Source organism: Manis javanica, chromosome 13, assembly GCF_040802235.1.
Source record: "Manis javanica isolate MJ-LG chromosome 13, MJ_LKY, whole genome shotgun sequence".
In the NCBI taxonomy this organism is placed as follows: Eukaryota; Metazoa; Chordata; class Mammalia; order Pholidota; family Manidae; genus Manis; species Manis javanica.
The window spans coordinates 67,374,533-67,396,209 of NC_133168.1; the positions used below are offsets into that span (position 1 = coordinate 67,374,533).

Sequence of the window (21,677 nt, forward strand, 5' to 3'; positions counted from 1 at the left end):
GGTCCACAGTTTGAACAACACTGGTATGTTAGTTTTGTTGTTAAAATTACCCCAGAATTTAGTGGTTTAAAACAACACTTTTCCTTATCTTGTTCATATAGTTTCTTTGGGTCAGGAATCTCGGGGGGGAAGCTTAGCCAAGTGGTTCTGGATCGGGGGTCTTCCATGAGATTACAGTCAATGTGTTGACTTGGGCCAGAGGATCTGATTCCAAGGTGGTTCACCTCTGGCAGGTTCCATTGGCAGTCGGCTGGTTTCAGTTCTCCACTGGACTGCTTGAGTGTCCTCACAACATGGCAGTAGTTGCCTTTCCTCAAGGCAAATGATCCAAGCAAGAGCAATAAGGAAGCCACCCTGTGGCTGCCACATGTTGTTAGTTAAAAGCAAGTCACTAAGTGAAGCTTGTTCCAAGGGGAGAGGATTTAAGCTCTATGTCTTGAAGGGAGGCTATCAAAGAATTTATATTTTAATAACCACTGCAGTTCTGTATTTTTCCTATTTATGGGTGAAGTAAGATTGAACCAGAAGCCTTGCTGAAGTCAGTCTGTAAGTAATTACCTTAATTAATTTTTTTTCTGAGGGCATCTAGTCTAACTTATTCCCTCCTCAGTCTTAAATTTGAAAAAGCCAGCCCAAAGAAGTTTAGTAATTGGCCCAAGGCCATTCAGTCTAGGGAAACCAAGCAGAGTTTCTCTGAGTTTTGTTCTGGATAATCTGAGCTGATAAAGATGAGAAAATTGGCTGGTGATTTTAAAAAATCTTTTGTGAAGAAGCTGTAGTGCAGAACTGTTCTCTCGTCTTCCAATTTACAAGCTTTTATGTGATAGTAGTTGTAGTTCCACTTTATTTGGCCTGTAGATAATGCTTTCATGTCTTTAGGGAATTTGCAGACTCCTCATACCAGTGCCTGCCTTCACACTGATTTTAGAAACAGAAAATGTACTTATTAAGTGAATTTGAACTACTTACTGTTAGCTCCACATGCTGCCTCTATACTGGCCATGAGATTGTACGGTGTAACTATTCCAGTTAGCGTATTTCCAGGGCCTAAAATGATGTTTATAAATTAAAGATAATTGGGGTTTGAGGGTAAAGAAAAATAACCATTTCTTTAGGTGAGATTGTCATGGAAACTTTGGATCTTTAAGAATTTGTTCTGAGATTTCTGGTGCAGGGAGCAGGATGAGACCCTGACATAGAGGCAGTGTGAGTGAAACCAGGGTAAATTCCTAAGTTCTTGCTGGAATTTTTTTTTTAATCCATTAGTCTTTTCTGTGTGATAGGTGGGTGAGGCTTTTGCTATTACAGAATTGGATAATGGCTAATTTTTTCTTAAACTGCTTTCCAGGACTCCTGACAGTTTCTATTCTGCCCTAAAGTACTGGTTGCACATACTTATAGGTAGTATTTGTCTACCTATATCTTGTATCCCCATCCCCACCATAAGTTCTTTCAGGGACTTCTTTTTTATGTACACTGCTTGTACTCAAATGCTTGCAGAGTTAAATTGAATTTGTAGTTGAAGGATCTAAGATAATTTTCCCCCACAAGAATTGAATAAAAAAATGTTCTTTGCTGTAGAAAGCCTCTGGGTATAGGTGGCAGGTGCTGGTGGTATACATGTTAATAACTGTCTCTCTTCTTAAGAAGCTCACAGTCCAGTGAGGGAAAAGACCACAGTTACATACTTAACTTAGGTTGTTTTACACAGTACATTTATTTGCAAAGTGGAGTGGGTAGTATAAGTGAAGTTGATATTTAAAGTGAATTCTAAAGGATGACATGTTTGAAAGATGGACTTAGTTTTGTGGTATGTTTGTTGTGCAATAATACCAGTACAACTCTTTGGGTTCCTGGAACTGATTCCACTGTGTGTGTGTTCTTCCACGTCCACGCACAACACCAAGCAATTCTCAAACACCAGCGGGGTGTCTGAGAACTCTACTCAATTCTGATGTTACCTGCCCAGAGACAGCACCACATTCCTCAGGTTAAGGGCTTGTGCTACAAGACTACCCTCCACCCTCCACCCCTGATGATAGTTGTAAGCCCCAGGCAGTAACCTATGCTTCTGATCAACTGGCTCTTTCAGATTGGAGGTTCCCACGACCGGCCCCTTAGGTTCTATTAATTTGCTAAAGCAATTAATTTAACCTCAGGAAAACACTTATATTTACCAGTTTAATAAAGGATAGTGTAAAGTATACAAGTTACCAGATGAAGAGATACATAGGGCAAGACCCCAAATAAAGGAGCTTCCGTCCTGAAGGAGCTCTGGCCTAGCTCAGTAGCATGTGGACGCATTCTGGTTCCCCAAGCGGGGAAGCTCTCCAAGAAGCAGGATCTAGGAGAGCAATAAGCTCTTCTCTGGGGTTTTTGTGAGACCTTCCATCAGAATTGACTAAATATTGGCCATTGGCTGATTCAACCTCCAGCCTCCGCCCTTGGGTGGGTCCAAAAGTCTCATTAACATGGCAAGACACCCAATTCATCTTTAGGACTCAGCTGTGTCTTAAGGAACTGGGTAAGACCAAACACCTGGGAAGTACATATTTGGTCATTTGCATGTATTTGGGCGTGTTACTTAACCTCTGAGCCTCAGTTTTTTGATTTAAGCAAATAGGAATATATCTGATAGGGTTGTATGAGTATCAAGAAAGTGTGTAAGGGGGTTTGGCACAATACCTCAATAAATGATAGGATCATTAATGTATTTTTCAAGTCACTGAAGAGACTTAAAATTATTATACAATAAAATTGATTTCTAGTGTATAGTTCTGTTATCTTGAACAAAGATAAACATTTGTGTAACCACCACCAAAATCAACAGGACAGTCACTTGAGAGAACTCTCTCACGTTGTCCTGTAATATACTTAAGCTGTGCCCACCTCTGCCCCTTGGTAGCCACTGTTCTTCACTAGTTTTGTCTTTTCTACCATGTTACATAAATGCAGTCATACAGTATGTAGTCTTTAATTGAAGTATCATTGATACAGTCTTATATTGGTTTCAAATGTACAACACTGATTCAACAGTTACCCATATTATTAAATCCTCACCCCCACTAGTGGTTACTGTCATCAATTTGAGACCAGCTTCTTTCACTCAGCCAAGTTGAATGAACGATTCCTCTTAAGTTGTGACATGTATCAGTAGTCACAACTGATGTTTACTTTTGAAATATTTGTTACAACACAGTAGTCTAAATTTTTGCTTAGAGAATTGTTTGACTTGGGATTTTATATTTCAAAGTGAAATAAGTGATGAAGTGTATAGGGGAAAACTACTTCCTCTGATAACAAGTGTATGTTATCAACTTGTTTTTCTTTATGAAGATAATGGCTCCTTGGTACCAGAGGTTCTTGTTTTCAGTTCAGACATACTAAAGGTCTGTAGAGTTGCAGCAGAAACATTCCTAGAATGTGGTCTGAAGATAGGTCTGAAGAGTGCTTTGTTCAAGTCTTTCCCAGGTTTGTCCCCAAAGCCTGGCTGCTGTGGGAAACCCAGGATCTGAAAGGGCCACATAAAGAAAACTTGAGGATTCAAGTTTTTATCAGATTTCATCAACCATTGGCCAAGTATTCCAACTAACCTTACTTGCCGCCAGGGTGCTTAAGAGTCAAAAATCTCTAAGGTAGCCACAACCCAAGCCACAAGAGACTTTAAATTAAGATAAATAACTTGAATTTTAGGGCTAGTGGCTAGTTGTTTTAAATTATGTCATTTTTTTGTTAGCTTGTTGCCCTCTGTAAATCTTCATTTGATGAGTTCAGGATCACTGTAGCCCAAATTTTTGTATTAGCAGTGTTTTAAAAAAATTCTTATTGTAAGCAAATTTCCAAGTCATGTATGTAGAAGCTAAATCAAAAGTCATCTATACCCAGAATCTCTTCTGATTTTTAAAATTCAAATGGTAATGTCTAAACCTTAAGGAAAATTTAACTATTATGTTCATCTTTCCTGACTTTTTACACCACCTCTCTACCTCTTTAGATTTCTTTATAGAGCATATCTGTCTATAAGCAGATCACTTAATTTTCCTACTGCCTTCATTGTAATGTAAACATGAGAGCAGGGACACTTTCTGTGTTCTTTGCCACTGTATCTTGAAACCTAGAGTAGCACATCATAGTTTCTGAGTATTTGTTAAATTGCATGAAAGAAGGACTGTCTGAGTAGGTTTTACAATACTGCATGGGTTCCTTATAAGTCTACAAGATCGTGAAAGATTTGGTCTTTAAAAGCCATTTGTCCTATTTAAAATTGTGGGAAAGGAGTGAAAATCTGGACTTTGAAAAATTGTTTCCCTTTGTGAGGAAACGGGATTTGGAATAGTGACCTCGAATCTTTCTTAAAAATGGCAATTTAAGATCAATGGGAGAGTCCAAAGTAAACAGATTTTGGTTGGAGGTGTTGGGAAAAATTTCCTCTGCTCATCATCTCCCAGTGTGCATCAGACACATGCACATACACGCACACACAAAGAGGAGATAGGGTTGGGGAAGGAAATAACTGAATCACCTGAGATTTTAGTACTTAGATAGTTTTAAAAAACTGGTTTCCTAGCTGCAGCATTGGGTTCTGGTTGTGAAACAGGAATCAGTAATAAGGACACCCAAGTATTTGCTGAGGCAGTTGGTTTGAGGAACATACTTTGGAAAAACTGCTCTAAGGGGGGTATAAAGGAGAATATAAGTAGAATCAGAATATGGTTAAGTTTTATCAAAAAATGCTAATACTAGAAAGGATACTGATTTTACTGATAAACACATTCCTGCTTCTCATTGCTGTGTTGCCTAGGAAGACATTGAGAATGCCTGTCGGCATCTGGTATATGCAAAATATGTAGAGTTTAAGAAAGCCATGTTGGGCTGAAACTGAAGAGCCAACTCATTTTAAACAGTGGAAATACTACTCTTTAAATGGACCACCCCATCTTTTTGGATGCAGGATTCACTAACATCTTTTAAGTCTGTTATGATGCTTCTTAACTTTATTCAAAGGCGGGGGACCTGGGGACTTGATTCAGTCTCCGTTTAGTCTCAATCTTAGGAAATTTTACCCAGATGGATTGTAGTAACAGTAAACTCTCATAGCTTCACATATGTTAATTCCTTTAATCTTAACAGCAACCCTCTGATGTTTAATGCTACTATTAAACCCATTTTACCTATGAAAGGGGCCCAGAGAAGTTCAGTGATTTGCCCAAGGTGATAGAGCTTAGTAAGTGATGGAGCAAGAATTCAAATTCAGGTTGGTCTTAACCACTGTATTCTCATGAATGGTAGGAAATTTGATGGTTTTGAGGAGTGCTTCTAGAGCGAGCCACTGGTGAATGTATTTGACTTTATTAGGCTGTCTAAATATTCTGCTGTAATTTCTGGGTTATTTTGTTTTTAGAAAAGTGATGTTGAAAAACTTTGTTATACCTAAAATAGTTTTTTATAACCCCTTTAAAACTTTTATTGTAAGTTTAAGTAGAGAAAGATTAATTTTTGATGTATCATAAATACTGGTATTTAAAAATAGTTATGTCTTTAAATGTATCTAGTGGAATGTAATATAATGAATTGATGTGCACCATGATTTAATGTTAGTAAAAATTCAAATTTAACTTTTTTGATCCTTCAAAGTCATTTCCTGTACAAAATGTTTTCCTAATATAAATGTTTATGCTTGAAGATCTTTTTCATTATCCTTTATAGTTTTTTTTGCAGCATATTTGTTTCTTAAGTGGAAACTGTTAAATTTTAATTTGCCATGACCAGAAGGCACCAAATCTTCACATTATTTTTGTTGTCATTAAAATTGTTAAAATCAACACAGTTTATCCAAATTGTACATGGTGATACTTGGAGTAAAATTTTATGGGAAGATACACCCCTTTTAATAGGTTGGGGGGTAAGGTCTTGAAATGAGACTTTGCTGACCAGTATTTCAAGTTGTCTTGTTTGGCTTCCCAAAGATTTTAAAATACAGGTTAAATATATTTAAAGATTTTTAAGTATAGTGGACCAAGCTAAGATTCAAGATGGGTGCCAGTTGCCTCTGTATAGTTTTGGGAAGGGAATGTGGGAAAGGAGGATGGGATACGCTAACTAGAGTATATGGGCACAGTAATGATACGAAATTGCGGATGTGGAACTTGGTCTAGAAAGCAGTTATTGAATTATTCAAGCCCACAGGCTCCTTGGAAAGTCTGTGGGCACCTCAGAAGATGCTACTCAAGAGCTCTTCAGAAAGTGCTGAAAGACAGGATGTTTACCTTCACATTAAAGCAAATCACTAAACCTCAGTAAGGTTATATACATTGTGTGTGTACTGGTGGAAAACTTATCAGTGAAGTTGCAAAATGTCTCAATTTAGAACAGCAATACTATTGTTCGTGGGTATATATTGACATTTAAATTCATTGTGGGGAAGGTAAGGTCAGGAAGGTTATGAATAAAAAGGCAAATGACGATAAAAGGACTTAAAAAAGTGGGAATTACCAATTTAAGACAGTAAGCATATAAATGTTAAATTCTTCATTTGTGGTATTTAAAAATTTCCCTGAAGTGTGTGTGATACTAAAGTTTCTCTGTGGGAAGAATATTTTTGACTTTAACTTAATAGTGAAAGGATGGAAAGTATGTTAATGAAAGGCAAAAGTGCCAGTAAGCAGTCATACTCAAATTATGCCATTGAAAATCAGTATGTTGAAATTTTTTTTCTGCCATAAAAGCCTGTCTTATTTTATGTATTTTAACACATCCTGAGTTCCTGTGTGGTTTTCTGAGCCAGGGCCATGATTGGGATTCCCTGGAGATAGGTTAGAAGTGATGTCCACATTTGAAGCCTTTGGGCTTTATTAATAAGTATCTTTGCCTAGATTTCCTGCCTAAGCTTATTCAAAGCTCTTTAAAACATTGTTCTTTCAAACTGTCAGTGTTACAGACCCACACATCAGATTCTTCATAATTTTTCCCACACATCAGATTCTTCATAATTTTTATTCAACACCAATACATTTTGGAGCTGAAAAATCATTATTACAACTTGAATTTTTTAAATTGCTATTAAGTAAGAGATCCCCCAGAATGAGCATTTATCTTTGATTGTAGAACTTGAATATATCCTGCAATGACTTTTCCTTTGGTTATCACTTGATGAAAAATACTCGTCCCAGCTCAAACATTACCTTAGGGTGATAAAAAAAAGCTTTATTAATTTCATGACAAATCATGAATACAAACTCAAGTGATTCTTCAATGAAAACTGCTTCTGAAATAATAAAAAATACTTGTCTTTCCCACATGGCAAGCTGCAGATCTGTGGCACAGGTACTTGCTGCTGTGTTGTACGTTATAAATTTACAGCTAGAATTTTCTCTAAATGCCATCATTAAAAATGTGCCACTTTTCCCAAAATTTCATACTTAGTAATGCAGTTGTCATAGTCACTTGAAACTTACCTCACTTCCAAATAGACTGACTAGTAGAACAAAGTCATACTCTTCCTGCTATCATTTTGTTATCTTTATCACTTTCCTTTTTAAAAAGGCCATCTATTCTACCTCAATGGTGATGAGGATAACGATCATCCACTCCAGACGGAGCGCCCTCTTCTCATTCAGGTGATTCCGCATTAGATCTGTTAGCTCCATGCAGTGCTGAAGTTTTTCATTCATGACCTGCATTAGAAAAATCTTAGGAAGTATCCTGTGTTTCTGTTTAGACAAATTTAATTAAGTAACATGGTCACAATTCAAAGTTCTAAAGGTTTGAAATAGGTATACAGTGAAAAATCATCCCTTCAGTTCTTGCTCCGCAGTCCTCTCCCCAAAGGCAATCTGCCCATGTTACCTGTCCCTTGTAAATCCATGTAGACATTTTGACATTTTGTAATGCACAGATTAACTGCAAGAAATACTTTGCATACCCAAACTCTTGTAAGATTTTGATTTAAGATGTAGAAATAAGGTTCTAAGTCCTAGTTTTGGGGAGCTGCCCAGATTTTTAGCAGTTAAGAGAAGGCAGACGTGACACATGCTCCTTTTAGCATGGCCTAAAGATGACAAAAACAATGAGTGCTTTCTTCCAAAACTCCCGAGTCCCACTGTCAAAAACTCCGAACTGCTCACTTGACCTGCTGCACGCTCACCACTAGATGGCACTGTTTTCACACCAACCTGCGTAGTGTGTTCTCAGCCTCACAAGCCTCAAGCTGGGTTTCACTGATTTTTGAATATAAAGCCTTAGATGTGACCACTGGCAAGTCATACCTTCTTAGTGTCTCTGTAGCTTTCTTTTGCAAATTGGAAATCCAGACAAAAATTTTTAGTAATTAGATTCCCCTTGATTACTGATGGGGTTATACTTGATACAGGTTTGGACAGTGGAAAACGCAGGCATATCACAGACGCATGTTTGGGGATGGACTGAAATGTGTCAGTACGTCATGCTCATTATAATGTTGTACAGAACCTTAAACTGCCTTATGGGAGACAGCACTGAACTGCACTGATAAGCATATATTCACCCACCCATTCTACCAGACTTTATGGTCATCCTGCAGTAGTCTGTATAGACACGTGAACAGTGCCGCTTTCCTTCTTTTCCTTCCACCCCTCCCGTTCTTCCTCCTCTTATTTCTATTAATCTTGGTCCATAGATATGCTTCTCCTTTCAAAATACTGACTCAACCCTCTTCCATTTTTCTTAACTGTGGCTGAAGAATAGACAATTTTGTCAACTTGAGCCTCATTGACCAGCGATTCCTTAGCCCATCTAAGTTGCATATTATTACAACTTCCCTGAAACCTTCCAATGTCTTCTAATCAGTAAATTTCACAACTTCCTTTGGTTCTAAACCTCAGTTAACTCAGCATTTGACACCACCTTGAAGTGCACACTTCCTTTGGTGCTTTTTCTTCTTAAGAACTAAGTTCTACCTCTGACCATCTTTTCCTGAGTCTTCTCTACCCCTTCTTGCTTTTATATGACATTTCCCAAAGTTCTGATTTTGTCATTCCTGTCTGCACTTCCTTTGCATGATCTTTTCCACTTTGGTTTGTGTAGAAGCTTTCTAAGCTTCAGTCATTTGCATCCCACCATCACTACTTCAGTGACGTATGTGTGCCAACTGTACTATTGTTTCATTTCCAAAACTACTTAGAAATGTTTATTTTTTTTTTAGAAATGTTTATTTTAAAAGTAAACTATTACTGCCATAAATGGAAAACCAGTGATGTGAAATGGTGTTGCCTACACAAAGTTGACCCCGACACCCCTGAAAGTGGGAGATGAGTGTAATTAGAGTGCCAATCAAGACCAAACTAAACACTTCTCCCTTCGCCTCAACAGTACACAAAAATGTTACTTGCTGCAGTGCTTCAGTGTTATAATTCCGGGCCCATGTGTCACTTAAGTTCATCTCATACAAGTGGAAGTACCCCATGTTTTGGGAAAGACCAACTTGACCCAGTCTCTTACAAGTTTACACACACACACATATATAGTCACACACATACATATATATATACACACACACAAATATAAATAATCCTGATTTTTCCTCTGACTGAATTCCTAACTATTAAAACATCTCCTTATGCTTTCCTGCTGCACTTCAAACAATGTTTCTCAAACTAAAACTGACACTCTGTTCGTCTCCCTTATCTTGGGTTCCTAACTCAAATCAGATCACACTCTTTTCTCAGGCACCAGGATAGAAGCCTTTCATCTCTAATCCCCACTCCCTACAGTTACCCCCTGCTTTTATATTAACACTACCTCGTAGGTCCACCAATTACCATTACCTCCTAAGAATGACTGTTTATTTTTGGTGGTGGGGGTGTTCCATTTTTTGCACTGGCATCAGAGTTCTCATCCTGAACAGGCACTCCTCTGCTCAAAATCTTTAAACATCTTACATTCATTGCCTTCTCAGTAACATGAAACGAGCCCAGGCCATTTAGTCCAGTCACAGTTTGGATGGCAGCATCTTCTGTGGTCTCTGCAGCCTGCCCAGCCCACTGTCCCTTCCTCAGTCTTCCTTCGCCGCTTCCCTGTTTTGGCATTCATTCCATTCTGCCTCACACTCTGCCGTCTGCCCAGCACCCTGCCTGCCTGCCCTCTTTTTTTGGGGAGTGACTTCCACTGTTTTCAACCACATGCTGCTGCCAATACCACCTAACACCGTCTCTACCAAGTCCCAGGGGCAAGGGGAGGCAGAAGACCCAGGCTCAGCCAACCACAGTGCCCAGTTCACCCACCACATGGCCCAGTACTCTGATGTTGCCAGGGGAGTGCAATGTAAGCTGGGACAGTCTTTTTCCCATATGTCTTTCTTGGCAGCTGATAAATTTCACAGAACTCCCCTTATACTCCATTTGTCTTCTCTGTATCAGAGGTGCCCTATTATCATTACTATTGTTATCTACCTGGTTTGATTCAGCCATTACACGTAATCGTTCTTCATTTCATTTCCCAGTCTCACTCTGAGGCATCTCTTTGGTGTTAATCTTCCACCTGAGTTACGGAGCATACCTGAAAGTTCCCAGGTACATTTCTCAGTGTTTTCTGAGCACGCTTTTAAAGACAGGTTAAGACTACTTGGGTTATGTGAAGATTATGTATCAGCGCTCTAATTACACTCATCTCCCACTTTCAGGGGCGTCGGGGTCAACTTTGTGTAGGCAACACCATTTCACATCACTGGTTTTCCATTTATGGCAGTAATAGTTTACTTTTAAAATAAATATTTCTAAAAAAAAATAAACATTTCTAAGTAGTTTTGAAACAATAGTACAGTTGGCACACATACGTCACTGAAGTAGTGATGGTGGGATGCAAATGACTGAAGCTTAGAAAGCTTCTACACAAACCAAAGTGGAAAAGATCATGCAAACGAAGTGCAGACAGGAACCATTTCAAAGAACGTTCCTGAGAAGGGAAGAATGAAGCCAAACTGGACAGAAAGTGTCCTGGTGACCTGTTTGGGTCTGTGTAATGGACATTCCCTATTCCCACACTCCACCCGTTTTTATCAGTCATGTGAGCCAGGACATGGTGATAAATATGTAAGATCATTCAAATTGTTTTTCTGTTGTGCACAAGCACCTAAGTCCCACTAACGCATGCTTCCTATTTCATTAGCTAGAGAGTCATGCACACTACACGCACACATATGAGGGAGTAGGAGAAAACAGGGATGGTGTCACAGGTGATAACTGTGAAGTAGGCCCTACATGGAAAAGTGCCAGCAGGAAAAGGTGGGGTGCCATGGGCTGGGTTCACGGGGAGAGCAGAAGAAACAACACAGAGGCAAGTGCAGTTAAATAGAACACTTGGAAGGAAGTATTTGCAAGTGAGGTTAAAAAGGTGAGTACCAAATTGTGGAGGTACTAAAGACCATATGTGGTAGGCAAAACAACACTTCTTCCAAAGATTGTCACATCCTAATCCCTGGGACCTGGTAATATGGTCTGGCAAAGGGGAGGTAAGATATCATATGGAATTAAGGTGGTTAATAAGCTGATGTAAGATAGGGAGATAAAACTAGATTATCTTTGTGGGCTCAGTATAATCACAAGGGATCCATAAATGTGGAAATGCCAGACAGAAGAGTTTTACAGAGTGATGCAATGTGAGGAGGACTCAACTTGCCTCTACTAGATGGAAAAGGGGCTATGAGCCCAGGAACGTGGGGGCTTCTAGGATCTGGAAAAGGCAAGAAAATGGATCCTACCCAGAGCCTCCATAAAGGACTGCTTCCCTGCCAACACTTTGATTTTGGCTCAACAACTCCCATGTCAGACCTCTGACCTACAGAACTGTAATATAATGCATGTGTTAAGCTGGTTTGTGGTAATTTGTTACAGCAGGCCTACTATTCTGCAGATACAGGGGGAGTCCTTCACACACACACACACACACCACCACCACCCCCCTTCACACACACACACACACATGCGCACACCCCCCACCCCCCATGGGAGGCCTTTGCCAACAACTGGAAATAGAGGAGGGAAGAAAATGATGATGGTCTCTAATCTCAGGAAGCCTACATTCTAGGGGGAGTGACGTGCATAATTAGCTCTAAAAAGGATGCTATGAGATATGCCAACGTGGAGGGCCTGTGAGATGTAGCAGGCAACTGGAAACATCTGGGAGGCAAATGAAACTGAGGTTAGCTGAGCTTAGAGATACCTATTTGAAGGTTATCAGGAAGAGATGGAAGCAGAAGTCATACAAGTGAACAAGAGTGCCTGTGGGAAAGGTGGCAAGACAAGAAGGTGCACGATCGTGGAGGACACCAGCCTGAGCGGATGGAGCACTGGTTTCTCTCCCTGTTGCACTTCCATCACTGCTCCACTCTTGTTCAGTGAGCTCTTAACTGCCAAATGAAATGACTTTATCTCCACCTCCAACTTCTGGACTGCTTTCAGCATATCTCATGCCTAATCACCTTTATTTCTCTCAAGATGCTTCTAGAAGACAAGCAAACAAAAACAAATCAAGGAAGAACTTTCTCCTGACACTACCACTGACTCTGTCCTGTGTATCATCTTTAAAGCTTGTTGAAGGTCAGGACCAATTCTAAATTTTCTTCAGTAATACCTATAGCGCCAACATTGTGTTGAACTGTGTTAAGGGAGGCTAAGTTTTTTGAGGTCCTTTTAAATAATCTTCACATAACCCAAGTAGTCTTAACCTGTCTCTAAAAGCGTGCTCAGAAAACACTGAGAAATAAATGTACCTGGGAACTTTCAGGTATGCTCCGTAACTCAGGTGGAAGATTAACACCAAAGAGATGCCTCAGAGTGAGACTGGGAAATGAAATGAAGAACGATTACGTGTAATGGCTGAATCAAGCCAGGTAGATAACAGTAGTAATGACAATAAGGCACCTCTGATACAGGGAAGACAAATGGAATATAAGGGGAGTTCTGTGAAATTTATCAGCTGCCAAAGGAATTTAGACAAGTTTTAGAAGACTGTTCAGAAACAAAACATCCAAATCTGCTACATAAAATGAAATGTAGTTCAAACCTGCGTGGCCACTGGGTTCAGCAGGCATTTATCTACTACAAATCCCGTACTAGAGACCTTGCCTCTGGGCCCATGAGCCAAATCATCTCTGTCTCTGGTGTGCCTGTCATTACATTTATGTATTTCAGGGAAAGTGGCTTCTACCACTTTTGCTGCCCTGTTGGAAGGAAGGAGAGGGGAATCCCATGAGTGTAGCTCCAATTTCATGCAAGTCCCTTTTCCCCCTAATACATTGCTGCTACTACTTTTAGCTATCTTGCCCCAGTTCCTAACATAGAATCCAATAAAGATGTGGTAGAAATATGTAATTTATAAAGATAATTGAATTTACCTTTTAGAGGAAAAACCAGTGGATTTTCAGGGACCATGGGTGTTAATGAATAAAAGTTTGTGTCCACCCCCGAGGTTCATGCTGAAGCCCAATGTGTTACAATTTGGAGATGGGACCTTTGGGAGGGAATTAGGTTAAATGAGGTTATGTGGGTGGGGCACCTATGATGGAATTAGTGTCCTTATAAGAGTAGAACACCAGAGGCTCCTTCTCTCCCTCTCCAGTGTGAGCCCACAGTAAGAGGGTGGCTGTCTGAGGCCATGAAGAGGGCCCTCACCAGGAAACCAATCTGCTCATGCAGTCATATCACTAAGATGCCGTGTGTGAGTGAGGTGCTGCACCTGAGGGATATGTACAAAGTGTTCCAGAAGCACAGAGGTGAAGACCAGCCCTACCTTTAGGATAAAGATGGGGAAACCTTTCCTAGGAGGTAATGTTTGGGTTCATAAGGCAAAATGCAGCCAGGGATGGTTCTGGCCCAAAGGTACAGAATGAATCAAATCACATCATCTTGAAAGAACATACATATATTTAATGCAGCAAAATTTAAATAGACTATTTTTATACTTTAGGACATTACCTGATTTCTCCTCATTTACAGTACTGAATAGAGCTTTGTATGTATTTTCCCTATGTACTTAGTTAAGGCCCAAGAAACCAGATTTTTTAAGAAAACTGGTGCAGAACTGACTTTTTCAGGGACCCTTCTCATTTTAGAACTGACTGGACCCTACTCCACCTGTCCTCTGGGCTGCATAGTCAACTTTCCAGCAGTGTTTCCACTTGGAAGAGCTCTGTTGCCAGGCAAGACCGAGGTTCCCCTCCTGGGTTAGCAGAGTGATGAGGCAGTGGTACTGCTCCAAGTTTCCCCTTCCTTCTTGGCACTCTGATTCTTGTCCAGCTCCTTGATTATTTCATTGTGCTTTTGTTTTCATTATTGATCCTACCTTGACATTTCTCATCTTCAACTGTAGCTTTCATGGTTGAACATCATATTCACATTGAGTAAGTTCTTGAAAGACACCCTTATTTTTAGACTTCTCTTCTGGCCCACACCCTCAGTAGGTTCCTTGCTCAAACCATGTCCATTGTTGGTGACTGTGAACTTGCTCTTTTCCTTTACTCTTGTCTGTGAGGGAAATGGGAAGGACACCATGGGGATCAGTATCAAAGAATACAGCGCTGTGCGGGAGGGCACAGGATGGAGTAGGGGAGGACGCCTAAGCTCTAATGGGCCAAGTAGCTGGTTATCTTGGTTACTGCTCAGCCACCTTTATTGACTCAAGTAAGTACAGCAGGCTGGTTATCAGAAGAGGTAGACAGGGTCTACACCTGCTTGCTGCCAATGATTTTATACCTCATCACAATGATCATGATTCCACCAGACATTCCAAGAACAGTAACCCTGAAGCCTTTCAAATCTGTTCTCAGTAAATCTGCTACATGAAAGTTGATGCTTTTGTTTAATCTGCCATTAAAGAGTTCCCACAAGATGCCTTAATTGCAAATTAACTTCATTAGGCATAATTTACATACAATAAAATGCACCCATTCTAAGTACACTATTTGAAGACTTCTGACAAATATATATAGCTAGGTCACCACCAGCACATTTCCACCACACCAAATAGTTCCCTTGTGCTCCTTTGGACTCGACTGCCCCACCCCCCAAACCCCAGCCCTAGGGAATCATTGATCTACTTTCTGTAAATTTGCTTTTCTAGAATTTTCCATAAATAAAATAGCCTGTATGGTTTTGTATCTAGATTCTTTTCACTCAGCATCATGATTCTGATATTCACCCATGTTGTATGGATCAGTAATTAACTTTTTATTGCTGAGCAGTATTCCACCTATTGATGGACAATTGGTTGCTTCCAGTTTTGGGCTATTCTATTATGAATAACAGTTGCTCTGAATACTTATGTGCAAATCAGTGTGAGGACATATGTTTTCATTTCTCATGGTTAAGTACTTAGGAGTGGAATTGTTAGGTCTTATAGTAAGACAATGATTAACTTTCTGAGACACTGCAAACTGTTGTAACAATATATATCACTGCAAGTAATTTGTGAAAGTTCCAGTTGCTACACATCCTAACTGGCATTGCCAGTCTTTTTACTTTTAGCGATTCTAATGGGTATGTGGGGAAATCACACTGTAGTTTTAATTTGTACTTTGATAAATGATGAGGTTGAACACTTTTAATGTTCATTTGGCCACCTGCATATTTTCGTTTGTGAGGAATCTGTTCAAATCTTTTTCCCATTTAAAAATTTGGGGTGTCTTTTTTATTATTGAGTAGAATGAGTTCTTTGTATATTCTGGGTAAGACCTTTGTTAGGTATGTATTTTGAGAATGTTTCCTCCTGGCCTGTGGCTTGCCTTTTTATATTCTTAACAGTGTCTTTCAAAGAGCAGTAGTTTTTATGTTTGATGAAGTTCAACTCATCAAGTTTTTTCACAAGGTTCATGCTTTTCTTTTGTCTGAAGAAATTTATGCCCACCCCAAGGTGGTGTGGTGTATGTCTTTATTTATTTAATTTCTCAGCCACGGTTCATAGTTTTCAGGGTACAGGTCTTATATTTTAAAAGGTTTACTTCTAAGTAATTCAAGTTTTTGATGCTATTGTAAATGGTAATTTTAGAAATTTAATTTTCCATTTATTCATTGGTAGTATAGAGTAATTTTTGCATAATGACCTTGCTTTGCAACCTTGATAAATTCATGTTAGTTCTAGCAGCTTCTTTGTAGATTAAGATACTCTATAGACAACAAGATCATGGTGTCTATGAATAAATTCAATTTTACTTCTTCCCATAGGAGATTTTAAATCTTGGGTCTATAAATGGGTCCACCCACAAGGGATTGGTGCCTTCTCTGGTTGGCACTGCATAGGGCTTTCTCCACAAGTCTGGGGCACCAGAAATTAGATCTGATTCTTCCAACTGCTAATGTGTAACAGGTATAGGTGTCAACCCCTCCATGGAGAGACTAAGTCTCAAACTGGCCTTGACAGTGGAATAAAGAGTACACTCAGCAGACTATAAGCAGACAGAGGAGGGGCTTACACAGCCTTCTTTTCTCAGTGATTTCCTTCTTATGCTTGCATGTGGTCTTAGTCATGAATTAAGTTGACCACTTGGTGGTCCAGGTATTCTTCACTCAAGGAGGTGTCCTCAGTTGTGGACTTGACATCAGTAATTCCATCCTGAATAGTGAAGACAGACCAAGAAAGGCCACCTTCCAGGTCAAAGACCAGAACATTTTTTTGGCATCAACCTTCTTGCCCAAGACAAGTGGCAGTGGCAGGTGGCTTACTGATGATTCTGAACACAGTGAGGCCATCAGTGGTGGCAGTATCTTTCATGGCCTAAAGCTGGGAATCATTAAGGTAACAGCAGTACGAAGATGATGTGGGTCACAGTGCTTACAAAGTAGGCTTCCTAAATTTTCTCCATCTTTTTCAAAACCTCAAGTCTGTGGTAAGAAGACTTCTAAGATGTCACCTAAAGATCCTCCCCTTCTGGTGTTCATACTCTCGTGTAATCCCTCCCCTGACTGTGGGCTGGGAAGAGTTGCTTCTAGTAAGCCTATGTGGAAAGAATTAAGGAAGGTGTCTGGCTAAGAGCTCATGAGAAATGAGACTTCAGTTCAATAGCCTGAGAGGAAGTGAATCTAGCCAACAACTGTATCAGTGAACTAGGAAGTGAATAATTCCCAGCTGATCCTTGAGATGACTGTGGCCTTTGTGAGAGAGCCAGAGGACCCAGGTAAGCTGGACCCAGATTCCTGGTCCATAAAAACTGTAAAATAGTAAGTGCTATTTTAAGCCACAAAGTTTTGGAGCAATTTGTTTCACAGCAATAGCTAACAGAACGACAGCAGATGCCTCAACTGTATAAAGCTTTCAGCACCCACCTTTCCTATTCCCTGAATCTTCAACCTGTATACATAGTCTACAACCACAGAAGTCCAGTGTTTGTGTCTGACCAGACAACTGGACTGTCAAATCTATATCAAATTAGACATTTAGTACCTAAGACTGTACTGAAATACACTGAAGTTTGACTCATACAGTATCATTGATCGATTTTTTTTCTGCCAGCTAAAAGCAACATACCTTAGGATGGTCCGCTTCCCTGACCACTAGTGACGATCTCTATTTTCCTGGCCTGTAAGATACCCACACAAGAACAGGTGGGTACAAGGTCAGTGACAACCTCTGGTAACTACAATGTGGTTATTCAAGAGGAACCATCTGGCTTGGAGGAAAAAAAGTAGGTAACCAGAGCTGCCATAGCATTCAATGAGCTACGGTGACTTTCTGAAACTGTAAAGTCATTTACTTTTGATGGGGCATGGGATGAATGAGGGGAAGTGGTGGGAAAGAAGGTTGAAAAAGGGAGAGAACATGAAGGTCCTTGTATAGAAAGCAAAAACCCTTGAACATAACACTTGAGGAAATGGAGGAGGTATTAAAATTAGTTGGAAAGGATGAGAAAAGACAACAGATGCTAACATCAAAATGAATCAGATGTTGGAATCATCTGATAAGGATTTTAAAGCAGTCATAAAAATGCTTCAAAAAACATTTAATAATTTCTGAATGAATACCATGAAAAATGCTTCATAAGCAATTATGAACATGCTTGAAACAAATGAAAAAAAGTTTTGGCAAAGAAATCAGAAGTATAAATCATGGAAATTTTAGAATTGAAAAATACAATAAAGTTAAAAATTTAACGACACGCTCAGCAGCAGAATGAAGAAGATGGAGAAAAGAATCAGTGAACTTGAAGACAGTACAATAGAAATTACCCAATACAACAATAGAGAGATAATAGAACTAGGACAAAAGTGCTGAAAGAAATGAATTGGCAGCCCAGAATCCTCTAGTGAAGATATCCTTCAAGGATGAAAGGGAAGTCAAGACATTCTCAGATGAAGGAAAACTAAGAGAATTTGTCTCCTCAGACTTACCTAAAAGAATAACTAAAGAATGTTCCTGAGACAGAAAGGGAACAATAAAAGAAGAAACCCTGAAACCTCAGGAAGGAAAGAAGAGCACAAAAATCATAAATATGGGTAAATAGAAATACAATTCCTCCTTTTGAGTTTTCTAAATTATGTTTGGTGGTTGAAGCAAAAGTTGTAACACTGATGGAGTTCTCAGAGTTCTCTGCAGAAGAGCTAAGAGAATTATAAACAGTTAAGGTTAGAAGGATGTTAATGGTAGCAAGGTTTCTACACTTGACTGAATCTGGTAACCTGGTGAAACCAGGAGACTATGATAAGTTATGTATGTGTAATGTAATACCTCGAGCAACCACTAAATATCTATGCAAAGAGACATACTCAAAAGCAATATAGATAAATCAAAATGAAATTCCAAAAATTGTTTAACCCTCAGGAAGGCAGGGATTGATATATACACCAACTTGGATGGATGTCAAGGGCAATATGCTCAGTGAAAAAAGCCAATTTAAAAAGTTACAGTATGATTCTATTTCTGTAACACTCTCAAAACGACAATTACAGAGATGGAGAATAGATTACTCATTGCCCGTGGAAAGGGATGGTGGGGGAGGGGAGGTGGTGTGACTACAAAGGGCAGCAGAGGGAGATGTTTGTGGTGACAGAACAGTTCTGTATCTGGTTGCATGAAACCACATGTGATAAAACGTCCTTGAACTATGTGCACACACTGCTAACATCCATTTTGTGTTCTGCCCTCTTTCCCCAGGTGGTTTATCTCCATCATAACCGCCTCCACCCATGTCCATTGTGATCTTCATACTGAGGTCTCTCTTTTCATCTTTGCTTCCACATTCTAAATGCCTGTGTGACAGTTCTCATTGGGAGTCTTCTTGCTACTCAACTCATGTCAACATCTCTTCAATTGAGCTTCTCCCCCAGTGCATCTCTCTGTGTTTTAATGCTATTTCTATGAGCCACCCACAGGCAAACTAAAGCCATCCTTGACTCTCCCTCTCCCTGGCCTCCCTTTACTAATGGCTTGGTTTGCCTTAGAGGACTCTTTCTTAAGTTCATGTCTATTCTCACTGTCACTGGGATAGTTCCAGAGCCCATGAACTCTTCTTGAAACTTGATGAGAACTTCCTAATGGAAAAATAGTAGGCCTCCAAACTCTCTCCCATCTTATGTATTCTGTGGAGCAAATACTAGAATATCCTTTGGTGCAGTTAAATTGAAAACTCTGTACACAAGAGAACGGGAAGAGGAAATAGAATATCTGAATAGAAATCAAACAAGATGTTTCTCCCAGAGTAGTTAAACACATTTACTTAATTTGAAATTTCTCTTCACATACTTATACAAATTATAGGCAACATCATGTCTCTCTCAATAAAAGTACAAGATACATACATACCTTAACTCTCCGAGTAATGCTGAGGAACTGACAGGTTTTATCATAAAGTTCTTCCAGGTTTTCTCTGTCCCAGTAGAAATCTGGAGTGATCAAGAAGTCTGAACTCAAGTTTATACGGTGCCTTAAAAAAAGGAAAATTTTGACTTATTTTTTATTTTCAATTAAAAATCATGGCCTCTATTTTCTTCTGTACATGGTGTTTTATGGAAATATTTTTTAATGCTGATCTTTGTAATACTACTGAGAAACATGTACATAAAAATTTATGTAAGAATTCCAAAATTTGCAAGCAATACAATTTTTAATATTGATATTATTTATGAAATAGAAAAAAAAACCCTTGTTTCTTTCAAAACTCTTTAGAATATACACTTTTTTTTTTTTTGCAGACAGGTGGTCACATGGCTCAAAAATAAAAAAGATAGGAACTGAGGTGAACATTGACCAATCTTCCTCCTGGTCTTATCCCCGTCTTTGCCTTTCTCCCACTCACTACAGGTAACCACTGCTCGCCGCCTCTGTATTCTTCTGGTGCTTGTGCAAAGCCTAGACACACATTCACACTCTTAATCTCTACTTTTACATAAGAGGCCTAACCTTACATTTAAATGAAAATTTAACACATACATAGCACTGTTGACTAAAAAAAACAATTCAGAGAGGAGTAGTAGGCCCTTCTCTTAACACATAAATGGGATCATACCATATATATTAATTATTGTAAATATTTTGTGACTTGATTTTTCACCTAACGTAACTTGTTATATTTGTACTTGTAGATTTACCACCTTCCTTTTAAAAGCGTATAAGCACTTTATTGAAAACAGAAGAAAACTTGAGGTAGAAACTATTCAGAAACCTCGGTATATTTAGTCCTAACTTCAGAGTTTTCATATTATAATTCGCCATATCAAATTCTGCTTGCATTACCAAGAGAAGAGGAGGGAAGACTGTCTCGACCCCATTTCCTGGAGAACTCAGGGCTTTAGATCTGCTGCAGGTGGTCTTGATGAGTGGGTTTTGTATTTTTGTTTGTTCTCTGATTAGGGTCCCTGAGCTATGAGAAATGCAGGGATGATGAAACACTGGACCACTTCTCTCCAGGCCAAGTATCTAAGAATGTGGAAAAACAACTCTGAAACTATTTATGATAAACTCTAGGAGGCTCACCTCATACACTGCAAGAAATGAGACCCTAAGCACTGTTGCCCAGCAAGAATGGTGTAAGAGTCAGGATGTTTCAGTCCCTAGATCCTGGGAGAATTACAGGGATAAAACAAACTGAAAACCTTTTTAGACACTTATTTAAAATAATGCATTCATGGATTTTATCAGTTTTAAGATGTGGTCTTTCCCATTTGAACATCTCTGAAAACAGGAGCATCTTTACAATTGATGGTGTTTTAGAGTTGGCAGGCGTGGCTTAGCTGTTATTGCCTTATTTAAAATACCTTTCTGTAGGCCCAAGAGGGAATGTAACAGAACTGATATCCAAATAAGGCTAAAAGAGCTATTTCAGTAAGTGTGACATTTAAATTCTGTGGTAAAAAAGCATTGTACTCCAGGGTAACTGGCAGCATTTTTCCTCTGCTGTGGCACCTTGTGGTGTCTCAGAGTCAGTGAAATACGGCCCACAGCTTCTCTGTAGCACTTAGGACTGTACTATTATAGGAATGTTTTCTTCAGATTGTTAAATACATGAAATATTTTGTTTACAGAGGAAAGTTTACCTTAGGGCAAAGAGTTCACCCATTTTCTGCATAACTTCTTCATGAGATAGTTTCACTTTCTTCCCAGCTTTTAAAGCCTATTTGGGAGGGGGAAAAATACATACACACATATATGTATCTCCAGTAACAGGACCATAAAGCCAATTCTAAAGCAGCATAAATATGATCCTATATAAATGATACCTG

General features: G+C 39.2%; 1 protein-coding gene across 7 annotated transcripts in view; it reads right to left on the minus strand.

Moving 5' to 3' along the window:
• Positions 1–6,974: 6,974 nt before the first annotated feature.
• RMND1 (required for meiotic nuclear division 1 homolog) overlaps positions 6,975–21,677 on the minus strand; it is a 37,196-nt gene continuing 22,493 nt past the window's right edge. For 2 of the 7 annotated variants that reach the window (XM_017674034.3, XM_017674052.3), the window contains 4 exons: positions 21,492–21,568; positions 19,762–19,882; positions 7,557–7,673; positions 6,975–7,181 (listed from right to left, as the gene is read on the minus strand). In XM_017674034.3, coding sequence (XP_017529523.3) covers positions 7,143–7,181; positions 7,557–7,673; positions 19,762–19,882; positions 21,492–21,568 — 354 coding nt within the window. In that variant the 3' untranslated portion in view covers positions 6,975–7,142. Of the gene's footprint in view, positions 7,182–7,556; positions 7,674–13,877; positions 14,496–19,761; positions 19,883–20,691; positions 20,875–21,491; positions 21,569–21,677 lie in introns of those variants that run through there. The other 5 variants (XM_017674026.3, XM_017674042.3, XM_073219761.1 and 2 more) reach the window with 4 other exon arrangements.